This window comes from Pseudopodoces humilis, chromosome 5 (assembly GCF_049639895.1).
Source record: "Pseudopodoces humilis isolate 2021_Gansu_Grassland_sample_001 chromosome 5, ASM4963989v1, whole genome shotgun sequence".
NCBI classification, from domain to species: Eukaryota; Metazoa; Chordata; class Aves; order Passeriformes; family Paridae; genus Pseudopodoces; species Pseudopodoces humilis.
Window position 1 is genome coordinate 40,421,726 of NC_142204.1, and position 24,106 is coordinate 40,445,831.

Here is a 24,106-nt window from a genome sequence, read left to right on the forward strand (position 1 = left end):
GTTGTGCTGATGACTTTCATACAATGGGACTGATGACAGCTAGGGAAAATCAGGCCAGATACTGATGCCTTAAGTTTTAGCTTTCATATTTTCCAGATTCTGTACTGCATTAGTATATAACACTGAACTTCATATAAAGTGTTAGCAAGTTCTCTTCACAGTTTAGTTAGGCAAAATAATCCTTTTCCAGCCTGAGAAACCAAGGACACCGCTACTGCTTCAGGCCCAAAAAGCATAAACAACAGTGAATTGAGGAGAGCAATCTGGGAGGATGGGACTTAATAACTTCAAACTGTAATTGGAAAATTAGCCCCAGTATGTAAATGGACCTATACTTATAAAAGTGAAAACGTGTGATCCATCATGCATCTTGGGTGTAGGCTCGGCTGAGCTCTTGTACTGCCCAAGTTATATCTTTTGAAGGCCTTTTAAGTAAACACCTGCTTTATTCCTTTAACTCTGTCTAGCCTCTGTTCTTGGTAGCCTCTCAAGGCATCAATACAGAGAGTTTGGAAAGCCTATTGCAGAACATCTGGAAGTATAACCAAGAGGAATTTGTGAGAGGAAAACATCTGATCACCTCCAACCTTGTAATTCTGTTCATCTGTTCTCTAGCACCTGTGCTGAATCATGTAGCCTTGCAAGTTAGTACATTGTAGTGGCGACATTAAAGGAAAGATACCAGTAAACACAAGAGGTGAGAAAGGAAAGGATGGGAACCTTGATGGTGATATAGGGGCGGCATGTTGTGCAATGGTGAAGATGTGGGGACACACTCATTCTGGTGGAAAATGCAATGTGCAGAGAGGAGAAATGTCCTTCAGAGTCACTGGCTGACACTGTGAATCCAGACAAGGCAGGCAAAAGAAATTCCAGGAACTGCTGGGGGCTCCTTGACTTGCTTTGTATTTGATTGCTGGGGCAGCAGGAATTCAACGAAAGGTCATGTGTAGCTGTCCCTCAGGACAGCCTCTAGGTGCATGGGCAGCTATTATAGCTTAATTCCTCATACTAATTGGAGTGTTTCCAAAGTATTGACACAATCACATACATTATCTTTATATTTCATTTGATATGTAGAAGCAAGGGACAGAAGAACAGGTTTGGGAGTTACGTCTCTTTTTTTGAGAGAAGTGTAAAGCTGGCACAGCAGATGATGGACACAGCTGAAGGCACTGTGTGTCCTTGGGCACTCTTTTTCTTCAGTGCACAGATGTTTCTATAACATGGTGCTTCCCTGACTGTCTCTTCTGTATCCTGAATCCTACATTCCATGGTCTAAGCTGCAATACACAAAAAAGACTCCATTGGAGTCCTTGCATATTGCCCATGAATTTGTCCTTCCTTTCTAACACAGCACAAAACTGATTTTTTTTTTTGCCTGTGATTTCACTGTGAACACTCTAACTTGAACGCAATAAGCATTTTAGACACTAACACAATATTGGCAATAAGAACAAAATTGTTTCACCTGTGGTTTTCTGCAGTTTACTTTGTTCTCTAACAAACTGCGAGGAAAAAAAGTATTTTTCCTACAACCTTTTTTACTTTCAAGTACTTTGTTGGAAAAAAATCTATTTTAAGTACTAGTAGAATTCATCATGTTATGACAGGAAAGCAAAATTGTTTCATTTAAATGATCTTCTAACAGTGTGAAGCTAACCCCATGGTCTCAGACAGAAATTCTGCCAGCTATAGACTTATAAAGAGTCGGCAGAGAAAAAGAAGTTTCTCAGATGGAACTGTTAGTCATGATATGAAAAATGTGTGTCCCCTACAGATGTTATAGTTATTTGTATGATAAATCCTGATCATCACTGTAGGAATTTTGCAGCCTTCTTTTAAGTTAATGCTCAAGTTCCAATTAATCTTCTCTTGACAATGTTTGTCTAATATTTCAATGTTGAACAACATTTCCAGGGTTACATTTGCAGTGAGCCTACTGGGTACTTTAAAGGCTGAATTTCTGACTTTGTTCTTGCTTCAGAAAGACTTATTTTAATTCTTCAATGCTTCACAAATATTTCTAGGAAAGACAAGTATAATAAGCATTGATAAATGTTTATTAAGGACACATCTAGACTTGCAAGTTAACTGGAATTAACACTGGGGTTAATTTAGAGCAAGCAATAGTTATGGAACAGCTCCCTGGGAAAAAACATGTACTCTATAATAAAATTACCTCATTCTCATGTGCAACACTTGAACTGTTTTGAGTAACGTAAGATAAATGAGAACAAAGCATGTTTGTTCCAGTTTGTGGAATCATTACTTTACTTAGGAATGACAGTCTAGGGAATTCAAAATGAAATGAGGTATGTGAAAATACCTTTAGGAGTCTCCAAGAAACTTGAGGTTGCATAAATACAGACTCAGATGCCAGCAGCCCTTTTTAAACCAACACTGCATTGACACTTTTCAAAGGTCTGTGTAATGCAGAACATGGTGCTACATAGGGCACTGCACCCACACAAACAAAGAAGGGTTTTTTTTACAGGGATGCCATTGCCAATGCACATTGAGTGAACAGGATGCATTCACTCAGCAGGAGGTCTGGGATTATTGTCTGGTTTGGGAAAGTTATAGCAAATTCTTTGGTAGGGAAACAATACCAGTGGTATTTTATTTGGGTGGTAGATGTTGAGTTGATGTTGCCAGTATCTTCACTTCTCTGCTCTTACATATTGGGAACAAAAGAGAAACTTAAGAGACTCTGTGCCATCTGATTGTCATGAACAGCTTCTTGATGGAAGAAATGAGTGCTCTCCTTATAAGGAGGAGGCAGCTGTTCCTCTCACAATGATAAGGGGGTTTTCAGCCTTGGTGTTGCTTGGTTTTAACATTGGTTGTTAGCCGAAACCTGTTCTGAAAGACACAGCATGGATGAGACCAAGGCATTAAACCTTAGTAATTCTCGGTCCCAAGTACAGCATTTGGGGCAAAGATTAAAATGGGACCAGGAGACCAGGGCAGAAAGGCCTGGTGACATGTACTGAGCAGGCCCACAGTAGCAATAGTGCCAAATTTTTACTGCTACCTTAGGAAAAACCATGCCCCTTCTTTTGCTGCCAAGGGAGTGGCAGGCAGAATGGCATACCTAGCAGGAGAACTGCTTCAAAAGAAAGTCAGAAAACTACTTGTAGCTAAAGCCACCAAGCAAACTGAAGCTCTGCAGAAAGAATTTTCCCTTCAACAGAAAAGTAGATGCATCATTCTGCTCCACACCCGAGTTTTGGTGACTGCACTAAAATAAAGGAGGTAATGGCAGAAAATGTGTCAAGCTATCCCTCATGCAATCCCTCTGTTTTGTCAAGATCAAAAAATCAATCTTAGCATAGAGTTTAATTCAAGAAATATTTAAAGCAAGTAACTTCAAACTCACAGACTAAAATCATAATAGAAGCAAGATGACACAACTATACAAGATGTATAAATGCTGTTTAAATGCTTCCTGCTGTAGATTTCACTCCCATATAGTTCCAAAGATAAAATCTAATACGGAAAGAAAAAGCAGCGTAATGCCTCATATTTCAAACTCAAATCATGCTGTAACTGGGATAAAAGGAAAGGTGCTATTCCATAAACACCTGATTAATATATATTGTAAAATTCCTAACATTATAAGCAATTATAATCACTGCATTAAGCAAACTATATAGAAGATAACATTGGCCTAAAACCAAAATTGCCATAATAATATCAGGTTTCCTGTTTTAAACAATCTTTTTCATCTTAACAAAAAATGTATTTTGAATTACCTTTTCAGGCAATGTACATTTTGCCTAGCTTCAGGACACATATATAAAAATAATTTATTATTATTTAATGAACACTTAGGAATAGTTAACTGAGTAAGTAACAGTCTGGTGTTAGGATATCTGTTTTTTCCTCCTACTGCTCCCCTGTTTGCTGTCCTGTTTTTTTTGTCTTGTTAGATACACATTAACCTGTTAGACTGACCTTCACTTCCTTCCCAATCCCTCCAACACATTACAATTCTTTAAAAAGACATCTTGTGAGAGACTACCTTTTGGTAATCCTCCTCACCTGAGCTTTACAGACTGGTCTGGGATGCATTGTGCACCTGCATCTGACATGAAAATTTGATGACAAATCATCTGTTTCCTGACAGATAGGCTGCACTGACTTCAAATTCCCATGAAATGTTTTTGTCCACCAGGAAGAAAAACATTCTCCTCTATTGTGATCTACAGTGATCATTTTCAAACTTCAATCCTCCCTTTGCTTTAGTCTGCATTATCATTTATTTGTATTATCATTTTCCTGGGTCAATTAAGCCTGTTTCAAGATACATCTTCCCAATCATCTTTTGGGAAAATGTAAAGAGACCGGAACTAATGAAAGGAATGAAAGCAAATGTTTCACAGTAACAATGCTGTTTTCAGAGGGTGAGAAATGAAGACCCTTTTTAAGGCTGACCTACCCCAGTTTGTTTAAAACTAAACTGAACTTGAACTGATAGACTACTCTTTTGAGATTAACCTGAATAGTGTATATTCAGTAAAACACTGTAAATGTAAACATACCTGAATTGGAGTCAAACTTTGTTTCTGACCTGAAAAAGAAAATAAAAAGATCGTAAGTTACAAGAACTGCTTTATGCCATAAAAGCCATTTGTCAGACTGATCCCTCCTGCAAATACCATCTTTAACCAGACTGTCTAACTCTGTACATTTAATGCATTCAAAGGCATTTGAACCCAAATAATAACCATTATCTTTAATATTTTACTGTTTTCTATGCTGTAGAGTTATAAAGAAGATATTTTAAAAGATAAATGACAAAATTAAGAAAATAAAATATAAATTTAAACCAGGATTAAATTATATACTGTGAATCATAGCATACACTTATTTGTATGACATTTTCATTTTTGAAAAGTCACTAAGAGGATTTAATTCATTCATGAATGTTTCCAATCTATTTTTGAAGCAGATACCGTTTCATTGATGTCATATGTATTGTATCCAATGATCTGTACTTAATTGTGCAACATCCTAGGAGGTTTTTGTTTGTGTGTGTCTTCAGTTTACTCACTCTGCACAGGAGTAAGTGGTTTGATTTTCTTAAAAGAGGAAAGTGGAGGGTGGGAGAGAGGAAGGGAGCCAGACCTAAATTTTAACTTGTTTTAAAGTCTTTGCAAAAAGACAATGATGTGTGGATTATGCACCATTAGCTTTGGTCGTGCACTGCCAATTTTTCAGCACTAACAAGTAGTGTTTTCTTCTAAGGGCTTAGCACTTAGCAAATGAACCCTATAACCTGTATATTTAATAAAAGGAAGAAAAAATTAGCACTTGTGGGAACATCATGTTTCAGATATCGGTTAATACTACTTGTAAATGTAGAAGCCTTTGAAGGTCTCAATTCAACTGTGGGAAAACTTAAGTTGGGTAATTACTCAAGATGCTGCTGATATGCTGTCAAGCAGAATTAACCCTATGACTAGGGCTATCTACACAATCTGCTACAAGACAGTATTGTCTATATTGAGCTCTCAAACCAATTAACAGGCATGTTCCAATCAGATTTATATCGCCCACTAACAATCAGTTGTACATATGGTCATGGCTGTCACAGCAGGACACAAGGTCTGACCAGCAGGAGACCTGTTAAAGCATGTTACGTTGGCAGCAAAATGCATTTCCCCAGAAATTCTAAGGAGGAAGTAGAATGTTGGATCCTTTTACATCACATCAAGGAAAGGATGTATTTTAGGAAGTTACAGTCCTCCTTTTTTCAGAAACAAATTACTGAAGCTCAAAAACTAATTGTAGGTTTATTTTCAACTTTTATTTTATAAGCTTGTACATGCCCTTACATGTAGAAGTCTTTTACATGCACTCTGCATTTTTATATAACCCACATTGTAATTGTTTACCAAATATCTATGCTACAGCAAATAAAGATAAAATCAATCATAATTTAAAAAATTAACAGGTTCACATTATTAAAGCAATCAGAAAGGAAACAACTCTCTTCTCCCATCCTGCTCATTCTGCACCTTCCTCCAGTGCTCACAATATTTTGTCTTAAATATAACTCTCAGGAGATGAAAAGGTAGAAGGGAAAAGACACATCTTCATAATTAATATTTTTAAAGTACCACCAAAAGCACTGAACAAAGAAAGCATGTTGCTGACATGCCTTCACAAGTATCAGCACTAGTGACTTATCTGCCCAGGACACCAGCCCATGCTTAATTTAGCAGTATAACTCAATTGATATTTGCAACAGCAGGATGAGGTCCCCACCCTGTGAAACGTGGTACCCTGGGGGAAAATTCCACTGAGTTACAATTAAAGCCACTTAGTCACTGTTTTATTTACAATATTCCCCTCAAGCTGCTGTATACCTGTCTAAGCTATTTTCTCTCTCATCACTGTATCAGCAACACCTCACATAGACACAATATAAAAATCTTACTCTCAGCATCTGTTTATCTGCACGATCAACTTCTTGTTGCCTCAATTCTGGATACTCCCTATCAGTTGGTCAAAAAGAACTCTTGCTTCTCAGACTGGATGGCTTGTTACAGACACATGCACTGCAACTTGTGACTTCAGCAAACTGGTCCAGGGGCCAAGGTGGCAGAGCACACATGGGGAGGAGGGTTACAAGGGTCACTGGGCACTGTAATGAGTACCAAAGCTCCAAACAGTCATAAATTACTGGACAACACATCAGAAAACTGATATGGGAGTGATAAATGAATCAAACTTTGGCAACAGCACAATAGCTATGAAAGAAAACACAACATGGGAGGTAGTACTAGGAGCCATCAAGAGCAGGCGGGTCACCTATGTTATGGTCACCCTTTCCCCTTGGGAAAATGATGTAAAATTTAGGACACAGTATTACAGAAACTGTTAGAGATCTTAGTAAGGCACAGAAAAAGTGGAGGAAAATAATGAAGCATCTTTGGCACTGTAAATAAGCAACAAGTGGCATATGTGAGAGAAGCACTCTGCTAGAACAGAGTCACCTTGGCTACTTGAAGGAATGACAAAGCTTACAGCAATTTTAATGGAAGCAGCATTTTCTTCTTCTTCCAGGATTTATATTTGGTACTCAAGAGAATGTTAGGCAAATGTGTCAAAAACTAATTGCACTTGGTTGTTAAAAATGCTCAACTAAAATATGGTCATTATATAGGATAAAATTAAATACTGAAAGTACATTCCAAAGGGATGTTCTGCTACACACAAAAATACTCACTTTGACTCCTTTATAATTTTAAAACTACGTTAACTAGAAGGAAAAAACTCCTCAGTACATTGTTTGTTATCACAGTACATACTCTGATACTAAGCATCCTACCAGACAAGATGCATCTTACAGAGCCAGTTCCTGACTGTACAAATTGTCTTTTATCATTTATCAGAACAAGAGTGGAACACCACATGCCACTCTCCCACACCCAAATTAACAGAACATAGCTTTCTGAATATTTTCTCTACTTCTGTCTCTTATATAGGAGTATTTTGAAAGCCAGGTAATCATTCGTAAGTATCTTCAGAAAGGAGTCTATATGCTTAAAGGGAACAAGAGGGTATTTATAAAGTGCTTTTCATTTCCAACTTTGATATGGCTCAAATACACACAACACATGACAATACAATTGTCAAGTAGGCTCAGCTGGCAACACACCATATACAAGGAAATAGTGAGCTACTGGAAAGATTTAGCTAAGCACAAGCTGTGGCAATACTTGTAAAGATCCCAGGAATAATTAAGTCAAACACAAACAATAGAATATATGATGGTCATTTTTTCTGTACTGCAAAGAGGTGCAGGGTTTCAACCTGTTTCTTTTAAAAGACATCATATACCAGCTCTTCAGACTGCCAAGTACTAAGAAAGAGAGAGAAATGGAGTAATGATAATTGTCATGTAGTCTGAATTTTAAACTACTGCCTTCCTAAGTATGACTAAACTGCAGTTGTTCAGTGCCACATATTACAGTGTCAACAGACACACTACAGCTGAAGTTAACATAGATCTGCTGCTTGCCAGGGAAGCAGGTTTTTGTCAAAAGACAGAGGAAAGAGAACTTACTGCAGAACCTCTGCTGTTGTGTTGCAACTGCCTTTCCTTTTACCTTTTATGATGAAGTATTTAACAGGTTTGTGTAGGTTTTGTTGAGGGAACATGGGGAACAGCCTTTGGAAGCCCCACAGCTCTCTCAGAAATTACTCTGCAGTTCTGATCCTCGTATTTTAACATGGAAGAAGTAATTTCTTCTTCTTGGCTTTATCAGACCTTTACATTAGCAGTTTATACCAGGCTGTTCCTTCGCAAGACTGTGCTTCAATAGTGCTAAACAGAACATTGGTAGGGGCAGACATTCAATATACTACTTCTCTGAAAAGGACTTTGATAAAGATCTGTTACACTCATAAAGATGATGCATCTTTGGTATATCTTCCTTTTCAAAGAATTTTGTTCCATATTGGCATGGGTAGTTTGCTGAAGAGATGATGGTCTAGCAAGCTCCTGATGCAATTCAAGCCAAACCATGTTCTGGTCCAGGTGACTGAGCAGAATACAATTGTCTTAGTTTAGGGCAAATTAGGAAGGAAAACTCCAAATGGGGATTTCCCCAGGGAAATGCCCCTCCCCACTAACTGGTCCGGGAAAAGAAAAAAAAAATTCCTTAGAGAGAAGTGGAAAAAGCTGTTTATTTAACAGAAATTGAGTAATATTAAATAATAAAACCTCTTGCTGCTCGATGGGATGGCAAGTCTAGGAAGAAAAGTCCTTTTCATGTGGTGTAGCTCGGCTCGCTCAGGTTCTTATCAGTCCCTCCGGCGCTGGAAAGTGCCGAGGCCCAGGCCCCGGTGGGCCACAGGCGTGAGCTCCCGGGGTTTGGCTGGGTGTTCAGTCCAGAGCAGGCTTGCACAGATCCAAGAAAATTGGGAAAAAAACAAACAAAGGTCCAGGGAACTCCTCTGCCTCAGCTAGCTAAAACGAACTAAAAGCCAGAGAGAAGCTCTGTCCCGCTGTCTGTCCGTGCTGCAGACACCACAGTCCAGGAGCGGGATGTGTGGGAGTGATGTTTTTCCTTAACACAAACTGCACGCTTCTTCTTCCCCCTCTCTTGCTCTCAAAGCCAGTCTTAAAGGTGCAGAACTTAATATATAACATAAACCAGACGATTGGGGATACCAGTATCATAAAGTCACCCCAGGACAACAATTAATCCTCTCTCTTTTGTGTTTGCCTCCCAGTGGTACAGAAAATACCTAGCTGCAGTATCAGTGTTCCTGCTACAGCATTGCTAGCAAGCTAAAGAAGTCCAGCACAGTAATTCTCAGTTGTGAATGTAACCCTGGACACAGCATTGGTCCTTATCATGCTGATGAGAACCCTAGAGAGGACCTAGGTAAATCACAGGGGAGGCTCAGGCCAGAGACCATTCCCTAAAAGCAGAATGAACCAGGCCACTCTGTTTCAGAGTAGAGTAATTGATGCTAAAAACACAAAGCCATGTCTTCTCATTTGCCTTTAGGGCCAAAGAAGAGACTTTTATTTTTAAGTATAGACATAGCCCTTCTGAAAATGCAAACCATTACCTGGAAAGCAGTCACTGGTAATACTCATGAGGTTCTGAAAGTCAAACTTCCAGAAAGAAAAATGCAGCAGTATTCCAATGTAAAAATTAAGACTTGATGTAACTACTTAGGAATTTATAAGACCAGCACCATCAGGGTATTTGAGAAGTCCCCAAGCTTTAAGAACCAAGCAGAAAGAGCAAAGCTGGCTTGCTGCTGCATTGTGGCCAGGGGACAGATCCTGTGGTGTCTCAGGCAGCAAAACTACTCACTGACATTTTGCAGAGCTGGACATCCCTAATGTCTGTCTCTCTTCAACCCTCATGTTGATTCTCTGTTATAATACAATAATATATATATTATTTACAATAATATTATCTGCTATAATCTGGTAATATAGTTGAACTCTTGTTCAAGTCTTCCATCAAAGACAGCTTGATAATGTTCTCTCTCTTGATTTTCTTATTGCCTTAAGGACTTAATATCTTTGAGGTTTAATAACTACTTCCCTGAAAAACTTGGCTGAAATTGGCAAATAGATTAAATGATACAGTTTTATTATTATTAAAGGATTGACATGGAGTCAGCATTATGCTATACTAGTTCCTTAATAAGCCTGGTTAAATTAAAAAAAAATCACTATTGACAGATGATGAGATAATTTCTATTCTGCATATTGATGAAAAGCCAAATTTAAAATGAGCATTTTAACATCAGAGAATTATTTAGGTTGGGCAATACCTTTACGATCATTGAGTCCAACCATTAATCAAGCACTGCCAAGTCCATCACTAAACTGTGTTTCTAAGTGCCACATCTACATGTCTTTTAAATATCTCCAGTGATGGTGAAGAGTAGTCTCTGTAAGTTCTGCCTAGAGAGATAGAATGTCTTTAATGTGAGAGCTATAAGCAGATAAATACAGAAATATATACCTTCTGCAGTCATAGTCCATAGCAATCCACTCTACCTGATTTTTACTTGAGGTACGTAACGTACAAATAGTAAAGCATAAAGTAGGTTAAAACCAACTGAAAATTACTTCTTCCAAGGAGTGTGACTGATGAAAGGTCAATACAAAGCAGTATAAATTTCAAACAAGGGAAAAAATATATCTGACTTAAAAGTTTACAAAGAATACATTATACTTTTTCACTGAAAACAGTAATGAAATTCATACTACAATCAGTATCTATACAAGGATGGCAGAATCAGAATCTATACAAGGATAATTTCCTGTACTCAGCACTGGTGAGGCTGCATCTCCTGTTCAGTTTTGGGCCTCTCACAAGAAGGACATGGAAGTGCTGAAGTGTGTCCAGAGAAGGATAAGGATGGTGGTGAAGGATCTGGAGCACAAAAAGGATGCTCAGGGAACACCCTATCACTCTCTACAACTACCTGAAAGAAGGATGTAGCCAGGTGGGTGTTGAGCTCTTCTCTTAAGCAACAAGCAACAGAATGAGAGGAAATGGATTCAAGTTGTACCAGAGGAGGTTTAGATTGGACATTAGTAAAATTTCTTCTTGACATGGAAAGCATTGTCAAGCACTGGAACAGACTGCCCAAGAAAGTGTTTGGGTCACCATGCCAGAAGGTATTTAAAAGATCTGTAGATGTGGCACCTGGAGACATGGTTTAGCGGTGGGCTTTGCAGTGCTGGGTTAACAGTTGGACCAAATGATTTTAATAGTCTTTTCCAACCTACACAATTTGTTGATTCCTACACTGGGGTGAACCAACTTACTTCAAACAAATGTTATTAAGTAGAAGCTGCTGGGTTTGACAGTCTTTTAAGGAAACTAAGAGACAGTGAAGACAGATGAAGTTGCTCAAAGTAGTTCTCTTGGATCTTACTAGAGAAACCAGGTTATTGATGTTATATGGGCTCTCCTGAACAGATAACCAGTGCTGATTTTTCATATGCCTTCCTCAAAGAATATAAAAATCAGTAAGAAAACTTAAAGACCATTCATTAAGCATGTAGCACTGGTGCAAGGAAATTCCTTGTAGAGATCTAGCCTGATGACTGAAATCCTTCCTTGTCTTGTGAAGGCAAGAGTGGTACTATGTTAATGGTACAATAAACATTACCCAGCCACTCTTTCATTTTCTCTTGATTGGATGTCTGAGAGATGTTGAGAAGACCTGACATAGCTCGGCAAAAGTCAAATGAAAACACAACATGGATAAGCCTGTTCCTATGTCTGCTAGTACATGTTCAGAAGAGCCAACGCCATTACCAAGAATTCCTTCCAGGAAGCAATAAAGGCAGCAGTGGGTGTTTTATGAAGACTTGTTAATTTAGTCTTTGGTCCTAAAAACTGGAAACTGACAAAACAATATTTCTTTTTAAAAGGAAATAATTCTCCCAGGCTTCCCAGTTCCCACCTATACTACATCTTTGTCACAGTCCTGCATATGGTAAAGGACACGACCATGGTTTATTAAATATGGAACAGATTCTCTCCTATGGCAGTAGCACGAGTTGTGGATTTCACTTAGGTCCATTTTAACCTTCTGTTTCCATGGCCGTGTGCAGAATGGTATTTTTGCATAATGTATAAGAAAATGCCTTGAAAAATTAGAGTAGGCACAACCTTGCAAATAACAGTTGGCCCTTAGAAAACACTGAGGATTTGGGTGGCATAGGTGGCTCTTTGTGAACTGATACAGAAAAACACAACCTTGCTGTGGAGACTGTCTAGCCATGATAAACATGGCTGATAAAAAATTAACACAAGTGGGTACAGCTGATAAGTATAAGGACTTTTTCTTTGGCTTATTAGTTTTCTGTCAGATCCAAGTTCTGCATTGAGACATGCTCCAGCCATACCAGGTGAGGTCCAGTGAAGAGTTAGCTGTGAAAAAACACCCTAGAGAAAGGTGGGGGCAGCAGGGTTCCTTCTTTTAGCATTAATCTACAGCTAGATTGAAGTAAGTGTAACACAAAACTGCATAAGGACTGGCTTGCAGAAAAGGAGCTTCTTGAGGTTAGTTTATTGGCTCTTTCATTTATTGCTTTTTTTAGGCAGCTGTACTGGGATGTAGGAGACTGCCTGGCGTGAAAGTTCAGAGATGGAATAATAAGATTCAATAGCATGATTATGCATTTTATATGTGAGGCACCTTTGATTGTGGAAAAAGTTAAAGCGTGTCCTCCATAAAGCTTGAGGTTTCTCATAACACTAGGACAAGTAGGTAGATGAAGACATTCCTAATTGTTTCTTTTATCTTCCATGTTATAGAGACACAGTTCTATTTTAAAGACTTACCAAAAAACAGGTCTTTCATCTGGAGCGTAAAATTCATGTGTTCCCTGACCTCGTGTGTCACATGGTAATGAAACAACGTAAATCACAAATGTTAAAAGTTGAAGTTTGTTAATATTACTGCTGAAGCTCCAGTCTCTTTCCTAGTTAAACTGACAGGTCCATAGTCCAAATATATATATTTACAGATTACTGCGACATAAGGACCAAAAAATTAATGGACATCAATGAGAAACAAATGTAAATGCAAGTTTCAGATGACTATTTGGAAATTGCAAAAAAAAAACCCCACCAAAAAATCCCATGCCACTACAAAAATTACGTGCATTTTAAATGGGGCAATAGACTTTCTTTGTATCGTACTCCCCTCTTACTCCTAAGGAAACAGTTCAGTGATTTACACTCTGTGGGGAAAATGCAGTAGAACGCATACATTTTACAGTCTCTTATATATGTTTCCTTCTCACTTTTTTTAGCTGTCTGGGCTGAATCAGTAGCCAAGATTCAGAAATCTATCTTCCCTGGTTGAGGAAGACGTCATATGCTGATATTTTGAGGTCAATAAACAAAAGAAGATGGACTCCTACTGGCTTCTGCATTTTTTCCCACTGTTGCCAGCCACTTCAGAACAACTGGCTGAATTAGATTCTCCATCAGATGATAAAATGTAGAAGTCTTAAATGTAGAAGGTGCAATCCTGACTCCATTGTATTAATTTGCTAAATATGAATTTGCTTCAACAGAGCCAGGATCTCTCCACAGAAGATTTAGCTATAGTAAGCAGTGGAATGTCTAAGTGGCAGAGTAAAAAAACAGGTTATAGAGACTTTGGATCCCCACTTTGCACCCTCAAGCCAAGGACCATAGTAACACATCACATGAAACTATTGTCTTGGCTGGGTCTGTAACTGTCAGATTTTCAACCCAAAAGAGTCACATTATTACCAGCTTCTGCAGGTAATCCTTCTAACAGAGGAATTAAACATTACAGAGATGAAGTGCTTCTCTCATTTTACAGACAGTCTCTTGAGGACAACTATCACTACCACATCTGGTGATTTCAGAGCTACATCAATTGTATTTTCCTTTAACCTATTACTGGCACAATGTTCTATACTATTAGCAGTATCCTGACCATTCTGACGCATGCTCTTGTAAAGGTACCTCTTCAAGTTAGAGGGACTGAGCTAGGGTGAACTGATGGGGAAAAAAAATATAAAAGATTAAATTCTTCATCAGAATGAACACAAGACACCAGAAACAAGAAAAAGCACATAAACAACAGAATCTGTGCAGAACAATGCAGTGATCAAGGAAATTCAATCAGCACTGCTTCTAGCATCAAATTTAGGGCCATATTTCCTCCCACAGTACTTCTAAAGGGTATTTTTAAACCAGCTCTCCATGTGTGCTAATTGGGATAAACATAAATTCAGTAAGTAATGCCATTTTCCTTGGTTTTGTTTTCTTAACTGCTTGAATTCTAAAAAAAAGCATCTACTTTCTTCTCCATCATCTGTGTGTAAAATTCAACATTGCCACCATCTCTTAAGGCTACCTGTAAGTAAGTACAACAGTCAAAACTCAGGAACTGTTGACACAGTGAAAGACTCTTACAATTATTTGTCATAGCTACGTATACAAAAAAAAATTAAATTATTAATTTTTTTTCTTGTCATATTTCCTCTTTTACCTGAATGTTATCTTCCTATCTTATTTATCCTAATTTTTATCTTTACTATAAGACAAATTTTACTACAGCATTATTTACATTGCTTCTCTTGTATTCCTTAAAAAGGTTGAATGACTTCACCCTTCTGTAATTTTATGGAATGACTTTGTACAATTATGTATGAAATATATACAAGATTACACATAACCTAAGAGACAGAAATCTCAGAACTATATTTAGCATACTCACTTGAATAAAGGAGTTCCACAAACAACACATTTGTATATTCCTTGAGCTTTATGGTGTGTGTATTCCCCCTCAAAGGCACTGGGAAAACAACAACACTACATTTTAAAATTAAAGAAAGGAATTTGGGCTTTTTTTAATTATTAAAGTAGCTGAGTCTTTAGAAAGATGTTATAGAAGAACCCCACAATTTCTAAGTTGTCAGTTGTTTTTTATTAAAGGTAGCAAATAATGCAGGCACAGGAAAAGGAGAATGTCCTCATTAGCGTGCCTCGGATGTTACGTATCATGCAAAAGGAAGCAAATTTTCCCATAATCCAAAGGCTGAAGCAACAACAAAAACAAAAAGGGGTAAAACAGGAGTCTTCCCCTATCTAGCAAGTGAAATGTCAAGTTTTTGTAAACACAGATTGTTTGGCATGTAGCCAAAGCTTCTGCACCTCACTGTGTCCATGTCTGGGCTGGGTGTAGGGCTCAGTGGCTGCACTGGAGCAAGGTGTGAGGCCGCCCGGGTGCTGCAGAGCCGTGGCGCTGGGTCAGGCCAACACTGGCTGCCCAGGCGGCAGAGACATTGTAGCTGAAAATTAAATAATTGGTCCAGGATTTCAAGCTGTGTGCGCCTTATATTTTCAGTTGAAAAGCAATATTCCAGCTTTAAGGGAATATTTTTCTAAGTTAACAATCTAAAAGGCTAGGAGGTCATTCACCTAATACGAATCAGCTGCGCTAGCCCAACAAAAAGCCTATGTGCTCAGCAGCTTGTTTTTATTATCCTTTCACCCTTTTTATGAGGTCCAATTTTTTTTTATAAACAGGATTTTTAAGAATGACCTAATCTCCGATTGTTTGTGTGCATTAAATCACGTTGTTGGTCCGGTACACAAGAGCGTGGAGGGCTGGGGGGAAGGCAAGACGGGCCTCCCAGCAAAGGCCACCGTCCCTGTGGCCCGCCAGGGCTGCAGCAGGACGGAGAGAGCTGGGGCGGAGAGGGGGACTGTCCCCACCAGCCTCTCTGGCACATTCAGCCTCCAAATTCGCCACTGTCAGGAAGAGGTCTGCCTATTAACCAGGACCGCACGTGCAGCAGGGAGCTCTTTCAGCTCATGAATGAAAACAAGCAGTTACATCATTAGTACATTTAGAGCAGAGGTAAAGCCACAGCCTTATGCCAAGATCACTGGTATAAATTAGACAACAAAAAATGGCTGGGCCTTGGCAAATTACCTTTGGCTGGAATCAGCTGAGAGAGAGAGAGACTTTATTCACTAAGAACAATCTTGGAAGCCAGTCTTTTTTTTCTTCCCTCCAGGACCTGAGGCTGGGTTCCAGCGACTAAAGCCATGTGAGGGCAGTTATTGAAAATTTTTCACATTCCAACCACAAATGAGCCAATAAATACCTTCTCCACATGTGCTTCAAAAAGAAATTGGAGTGGGGTGGAAAAGAACTAAATTATGCTACCTTCTTTCTGCAGCCAAAACGTCTATACTTACAATGGCCACCTTCAAAACTCCAGCCTCCTGGCACGGGGCCATTTCCCTCATGGTTCTGCTTACTGCGATGTCTTCCAAAAAAAGTGTACCTAAACCACTATTACTTCCACACGTTTTGTAGTAAACTAAAAACAGACTCTAAATATGAGCCTGGTGACTTTATAAGACATGCAGTGTTCATTAAAAGAAAAAGTCACACAAGACCCTTGGCCCTGGCCCCCCTGTTGCAGATGCTTGTCTTTGCAGTAGTGTTAATTTGTAGGGGTTAGTAAACAAGTGCAGAAATCCTGGAAGAAAAAAAAACTACTAACAAAACTTGGTAGAGGAAGGTGAGGAAACAGCAGTAAGAGGAGGGGTGGAAAAGAAAGATGCCTGTGTTTTTAGATCTGACTTTGCTTAATCCTGCCTTACCTTTCAGTCCCCTTCTCCTGAGTGACATGGTACTGCAGGGGTGTCAGCCGCTTCCTCAGCTCCTCCTGGGAAAAGACCACCTTACAGTCCTTTTTATCCCTACATGACCCTGCAAAAGGAGAGGATATGGGAGAAGGAGCCTTTTTAGCTTAAATCCTGAATAATTGCTTTGGCAGACAGCCACAGTATAGCTTCTGCATTTGCTTGTCAATGACCAGACTGGTCCCTAATGCACAAAGAATGGCTCAGCTGAACTGCAGCTGATTATTTCTTCAAACATAAGTATAGAAAAGAATTTTTATAGAGAGCCAGGTGATTCCACTGGAGCAGTGACAATGTGCTACAGCCAAAGCCCTTTGGTGTGTTATACACTAAACTGTTGCGCACACAATCATTCACAAGAAAGTACCATTTTTCAAACATTAAAAAAAATCTGCAAAAATCCCAACTACAGCTGAAACATTCTTTACAAGACATCTATATTGGAGACTTACGGTAATGGGCATATGATGTTTAGCCACAACATGTGGCAATTTCAGTACCCTTTAAAGTAGCTGAAAAACAATTCTAACCTTCAGAATTACAGTAAGGTTTATTTAACTTCCAGTTGCATCCTCATCCTTTATAACAGTAGCCTTTTTATTTTTTCACTCTTGAAGCAGTAGAATAGGAGTCCTAAAGAGTAAGTAACTTCTTCATGCACAAAGCTGTACAAGGTTCAACAATAAATTTGTAAAATTTGTTACAAAGGAGGGTTGCTGTTGAAATTACCCTCCTCTGAAAATCTATTCGTAGCACTTTGCTTAATTCACACAGAAAATCCAAGGAGTACATAAGGATTACTGAATAAAAAAATCAACATTTGTACAGTGCAAAAATTCACACTGGGAAAGCAAAAAAGAACAATAAGTTTACTTTTGGGAATGAAAATTCCCAAAGTAGTAACATAAATTGCAAAATATTCAGGTAACTTTGATAACCATTGGCAAAAATTGGCTGAGAAAATACAGGAGGGAAAAAGCACTCTAATTATGACAGCAATTAAAATATGGTACAATAAGAAATAAACATTTGCAACAAAAACATTTTTTGCTAGTAATGTATATACACTCATAAAAAGACCAATTGTGTTCCCAAAGTAGAGGCAACAGAGCTACCCATCTGTATGTCATTTAGTACAGGAGAGGCAATGGCAGGTTTAAATTACATGGTATTGGATTGCAATTTCCTAACATTGGATGCTTTTCTGCTTTTTTACCTTGAGTCATTACTAAGAAGCGTTCATAAAAAGTAGCTTAGAGCACAGATGCTTGCAAATCATTTAAGAAAAGATGTTTCTTTCTTCCTCCCCCTCTTCTTTTCTCAATTTTTTAATGTGTGGGGGTGGGTGAATAGGGGAGAGAGAAAAAGAATAATGCTGTTGGTCACTACTGACTAACCCTAGGAAGTATTTTCAGGAAGAAAAAAGTAAAATTGAAAACATCTGATTGAAGTAAATAGTGCAAACATAAAAAGCTTTACTAGTGAAAGAAAAGTATTGAAAAGCGACTTTATTTCATAGATTAGAAATTACTTTTGATCTAAACATTCTTAAAAACAGATTGTTTTCCACTCTGACCCATCTCATTAGCTGTGCTGCACAGCCTTCGTTTTAATGGCAAGCTTTGAAAGAGCACTGCTGTATGCCTTTGTTAGCTTCAATCTTATTTGGGAGAGGGATAAAGATTTCATTCCAGGTCTCTTTGTTTGTATTTCAAGAACCACTAAAGCAGTATTCACACAAATTTTGCAGGAATGTGCCCTGTGCCATAGCTTACAAATTATTTAGTTTTGGTGCACTTAAAGGTCACCTTCCAAATTAGCAAAATTTTCCTACATCCTGGCTTTTCAACCTTAAATGTAAATATTGTTTCCTAACTGTAAGTGAGGTTTGTTCTTTATAACATTTGGTTGCTTATTTAAAGATGTCAAACTTTGGAGGTTTTTATTCTCCAAATGTGCAGGACTCTAGGACTAATAAGTCTTTCAAAGTATAGCTAACAGGGAAAGGAAACATATGCATTATATAAATAGCTATTGTTATCTTGCATTATGCAGCTCAGAAAGAAACTATTTGAGAGGCAGTCTTTATAATTTCAGTTTTAAAAAGTAGTCTAGAGAGCAACAAAGAATCTTACAAACCAACATCTTTTCACTTTTTAAAATATCTACCCATAATTTAAAAAAAAAAAATTCAATTTGCTACTTAACTGCTGCAAAAAAGGGCAAACTAAGCATAACTTCACTTTGAAAACAGAGAAAATACTGAGTATTTTAAAAAATGGTCAGTATGCCCCCTTTACTTTCCTTAAATAATTTTTCACCTTTTTACAAATTTAATGTTCTCCAATCTATGGGTTGACTATATGCACAAGAAAATTTCTAGATGCCACATGATCCATAAAAATGATCAGAAGTAGGAAGCATGTCAAAAATATCTTTGCATGCCTTGTTTTAATAACTAACGTTATGTTTTATAATACAAACAATTATTTATGTCTGCTGGGGAATTTTGCCAAACTACACTGGGGTAAAATGCAACTGACCCCAGTAAAGGTTTTTCAAGTTTGTAATTTGAGTATTGATCAACAAAAAGTTGCACTACAAATTATAAAGGAAATCTCTTGGTCCAGCCCTTAGCATTCAAGAATGGCCCTATTCAATTAATTGTACTTATTATTTAACTGCTGGCAACAAAAAAATAGCTCAGTAAATGGATCATGCTATTTCACTATTGCCATAGAGGCAAGGAGGCAAAGCAAGACTCATCCCTGACTGCAGAGGATATAAGAGTATGTCATCTGAAACAGAGACAGCCTACAAGCTTCTATAAAAATGCAATGAATCCTAGAAACTACTGTATAAGATTCTAGGAATACATTCTTTCAGTTAGGAAAAAAAATTATATGCAAGAGTGCACAATTTTCAGCAAAAGTGTCTGCTTCTGATTTTGCAACTGTTCCTTTCTGACATGAGATGACTGTCACATTCAAGCCAACTGTTTGTATCTTGGGAGGGGACAACATAAAGCTATACAGAGAAATGCCCAATATGAGAAAAACTGCCACTAGTAATGGAGCTGTTACCGAGCTCATTATTAAACCAGAGAATAAATGGGCAGGCTGACCACCTTCCTCAGTCTGGTTCTCCATAGATGGGATGAGGTTTGGAAAGGTTCCATACTGGCAGCAAAATGCTTCAGCAGCTCAGCTGTAAAGGCAGGCTCATAGTTCACTACCAAATCATAGTTTGAGGCAAATAAGAGAAAAGGTCATCAGTTCTACAAACAGCATTAGATCAGTGTGGTTACTGATTAAAGGTGAGGCTAAATTAAATGTATAAGTATAAGAGTATAGTATAACAGTATAAGAGAGCCTGGGTTCATAGGGTCTATATTAGCACTCTTGTTCTTTGGAGGCAGTGTTCTCAGCAATCACTTTTAGAAAAGCCCAGGACAGCTATGTTCTGAACTCCAGTCAGATGCAGCTGTTAAGAGGTGAATGCTGGCCTGCAAAGGCAGACAAAATCCCTTTTACATTCCACTGCAGGATCGAAGGCCAGATTAAATCTCTCTAATCAGCACCCCATGGTGCCTTCTTTGGGGTTGGCACTCCTAAGAAGAGCAATGTGCAGGCAGCTGTCACCAACAGGCACTTGCCTTCAGCCCTCTGGCAACACCTACAGCAGTGCTCAAGGCACATCCTCCTGGAGCAGGATGGTAGGCTTTGTGAGGAAAAGACCAGCCTCACAAATCTTAATGCATTAAAAAAAAAAGGAAGAAAAAGCTGAGGGGGGCGAAACATTTAGGAATGTTATTTTTCTCTGAAAAGCAAGGCAGTGCATGCTGCCATTTACTATTCACCTGCAAACTATGGGCATTTCAGAGTTCAGCTCTGAAGTCTGCTGTACAAATTAAGTGAACAGAAAGTATTTTCTGGGTGTTGACCTGATAATGAAGACATTAAGCATCTCACCTCACATATAAGTTCCAACTGACCTTTTCAAACCTGTGGTTCATAACATTCCTTCCCTATAACCAATCACAAGAAAACCAGCAACAAGATATTTTCAGACAGACGGACACAAGTTAGCAGACCATTACTCCTCACCACTCAGCCCCTCAACTATTCCAACACACCAGAGGGTGGTGATTAGTGTCTGACATGCCCTGAAATATGTGGCATTTTGCCTGATAGCTTTCCTATACCAAACAGTTGTTTGAACCATTCTAACAATTTTCTCTTATGTTTTGTTGCTTCCTATCACTGAAATTAACTCACCATTTCAACTGCATGGAGGACACAACATTCATTTTCCCTCTTCTACCTATGCTTATATTCCACTGCATTAATGGACATTACAGTCATGCACTGAGCACATACCACTTAAACTTCCTGAACTAAATAAAGCAAGATCAAATGTTCCAGCAGAGCACAGACATATAATAAATCTGGCTTCTACTTTTCAGTACTACTTCTTTTAATATAACCAAGCACTTTTTTAGGGGCCTTCCAGTAGATTTTATTTTTCATATCCCACCCCAGTCCCAATCCTGCAAAGTGGCCTGTGTAGGCAGGCTATTGAGAATATGCATAGTTACTTAAGAGTCTATGAACATACATAGGACTATGGAATCTGGCTCTAAGTATACATCTCTCTGCTTCCCAAAGTCTGTCCCTTCATGAGTGGGTCAGACCTTGGCAGATCGATGGTAAATTACCTCAAACTGCTATTAAGAAGAATTCCATGAAATTAAAAAATGTTTGCATACATTTCTTTAAATAAATATCCTTACATATGCTATTGCTAACATTTAGTATTATTAAAAGTGGAATCTCTGATTTCTTAATATTTCAGATTTACACAGTTTATGCCTCTTGTTGCCAGTTTTGCCTCACTGTCTGATTAAGAAAAGGCAAACTCACATATTTTACTCTCTCACATATTTTAATTTCTGTTTAATTTGTTCTCTGCGGCCCCTAGTCATCAGCCTTAGGAGAATGCTGCAGTGTTCTCTCACTGCAAACAAGCCAGGAACTGCTATCTATCCAGGAACTCTTGAGAATGGTTACATTGCAAATAGTTCTATTGGCTTTTATTTGGAAAATAAATGACATGATAATTTGACATGATAGTTCTTTTTATAATCCCCTCACGAGCCATTTCAAATTACCTTAACCTGCTGGTGACTAGGATAGATGTTGCAAAAGAAACTGAAACTTCAGTTTCTGAACTCCGTCTGAAATGTTGGGAGGTCAGGTTTAAGTAAAATTCAAACCTCATCATTAAAAAAATCCTGTAAATGTTTTACACATTGAAAAACAGATCTGTGGCTCCTTTGCTTTCTTGCTGTAGGTAGCTAACTCCCACCTGCTGTTGAAATACCATTTGCAGTTTCATGCAAGCATTAGGAGTAATGGAGCGAAGACCATTTCCACTATATTGTGCACTGAAAATCCAAAAGCCAGGTACCAGGACAGCAGTTTGAATTTTGGGTCAAATTCCAGGTTCAATCTTAAAGAACACCACCCAAAAACTAACTGTCTTTAAAAAAAATTATTTACTTCACAACCAGGAGGGTCAGATGGCCACCAGCAAAGGGGAAGCCCCTTCTCTGCAAACTTGCAAACTTCCCATACAATCAAGTAACAGAGCTGTCACATTTATTTTTCCTCCCTGTTCATCAGCACAGCTCTTTGTTTAATACAAACACATGTATTTTGAATCACCATCAGAAATTTCCTATATAAGACAGCAAATTTCTCAAGCACTAAATCAATCAATCAATCTCCTCAAGCTGCCAGCTAATGCATCTATATGCACTTGTTTTCTCTCTACAGAAAGTGGTACTGGAACCCCAGAAGGCCCGTATAGGCAGCATCTGTTGTTTCCACAGGTCTGCAAACCTACTTGCAGCAATCTACTTGGCTAAGGCAGCCATGCAAGCCAAAGAGACATTCCCTGGAAAAGCAATCTGTCTCACCTCCCTGTGACTGTAAAAAACATTTAACAAAAGACTGAAGTGTTTTGCGTACCAGGAAAGGGGGAAAGAAAATCAGCTCCTTTTGTCCTCTCCAGCCATGTCTACTTTACTTCCATATCTGACATCAATGAAATAAATGTCACTACTAGACACAAACTTGGTCTCACAACCTTTCCAAATTATAACAACTGAGAGGAGACCACCACCACCCTACTCGAGCTGGTGGAGATGAAGGCAGCTTCCTCTGAAGCTTTTTGATCTGTCATCTTCACTAGTATTGCTGCAACAGCATGTGGCTGCTCAGCAGAGGTTGGTGAATAGAAGAATCTTCAATTAAGTGAAGCAAAGGCTCATTATGTTATAAACTGCCACATTTATTATTGTTTCTGCTGAGATGGCCAAAGACAGAGTGCACAGGGCAGCTGACCTATTTGCCTTTCTCTTGGATGCAAACCAGGCAAGACAAGATCAAGATCTATTGGTACAGCAATGGACGGGGGAATATTTATAACGATAGATTTCTCTTCCTCTCCCCCCTAAAGAGACTTTTGTTTTTCTGATATTATCCTAGCACCTTTCACAGGCACTACATTTATTTAAATTAAAAACAAGAAAGACAGACACACTGAGCACTCTTTATCTGGTCAGTAGATTTCTGACAGAATCAATAAAAGGGCGCCCAACATATGGAAAGGCATTTTATTAACAGTAGGATTAAGATTAATTAAGTAAGAGTGCTTTATGCTACCTTTTGCATTTAAAATATTTCAGTAAGTCATCAAAATAAGTTTATTCACACAGCTTTAATAAAGGTTTAACTCTGCAGCAGAAACAATTAAAAAGTCAGCATTTTCCAGCAGTGGTGTGTAGCTTATTTTGGCATTCAGGCTGTTGCTAAATCCTCCTGCTGCTTCCTCCACAATAGTGATGTGTGGCCTGTGAAATGAGCACTGGATTTCAAGACCCAAGGTGCCGCAATCTGTACTTGGGATGGGGGTGGAGGAAAGGAGGGGGCTGGGGGAAAGTCTTGCCTCTCCTGCAATTCTCTGTAACAGCCCAGATCTAACCCCCTGCAAAACTTGATCTGTCTCCAGTCTTGCAGGGTAAGGAACATTTTTGCAAAAGCACCGCCTGCTCTGTGGCCTTCCATCCCACTTCTCCCAGCACTGAGGGACATACCCAGCATGAAGACAGGAATTGCTGGGACACTCTGCTCCAGTTTATGCTCTGCTATGACCACCACAGAAAACACTGTAGCCCCTTCCCCTCTCAATCTGCTTCAGGACTAAAGGCATAGGAACAGTCAACAAGGTTTGTAACTGCCAACTTCCTTCCCTAATGGGCCTTCTGGAATTCCTTATTTTTCATTAGAATTCAGCCATGCCTTATGGGTCAAGAAGATGGGGTCAAGCCC

The 24,106-nt window shown here is 38.7% G+C and overlaps 1 protein-coding gene across 14 annotated transcripts in view; it reads right to left on the minus strand.

Annotated features, from left to right (window-relative positions):
* MSRB3 (methionine sulfoxide reductase B3) overlaps nt 1-24,106 on the minus strand; it is a 205,654-nt gene that overhangs the window by 156,163 nt on the left and 25,385 nt on the right. For all 14 annotated transcript variants that reach the window (XR_015772589.1, XR_015772588.1, XM_088055782.1 and 11 more), the window contains 3 exons: nt 16,671-16,779; nt 14,770-14,847; nt 4,548-4,576 (listed from right to left, as the gene is read on the minus strand). Coding sequence is in view for 12 of the 14 variants with exons in the window: in XM_088055782.1 (XP_087911908.1) it covers nt 4,548-4,576; nt 14,770-14,847; nt 16,671-16,779 (216 nt within the window). In the remaining 2 variants the exon portion in view is untranslated. The remainder of the gene's footprint in view (nt 1-4,547; nt 4,577-14,769; nt 14,848-16,670; nt 16,780-24,106) is intronic.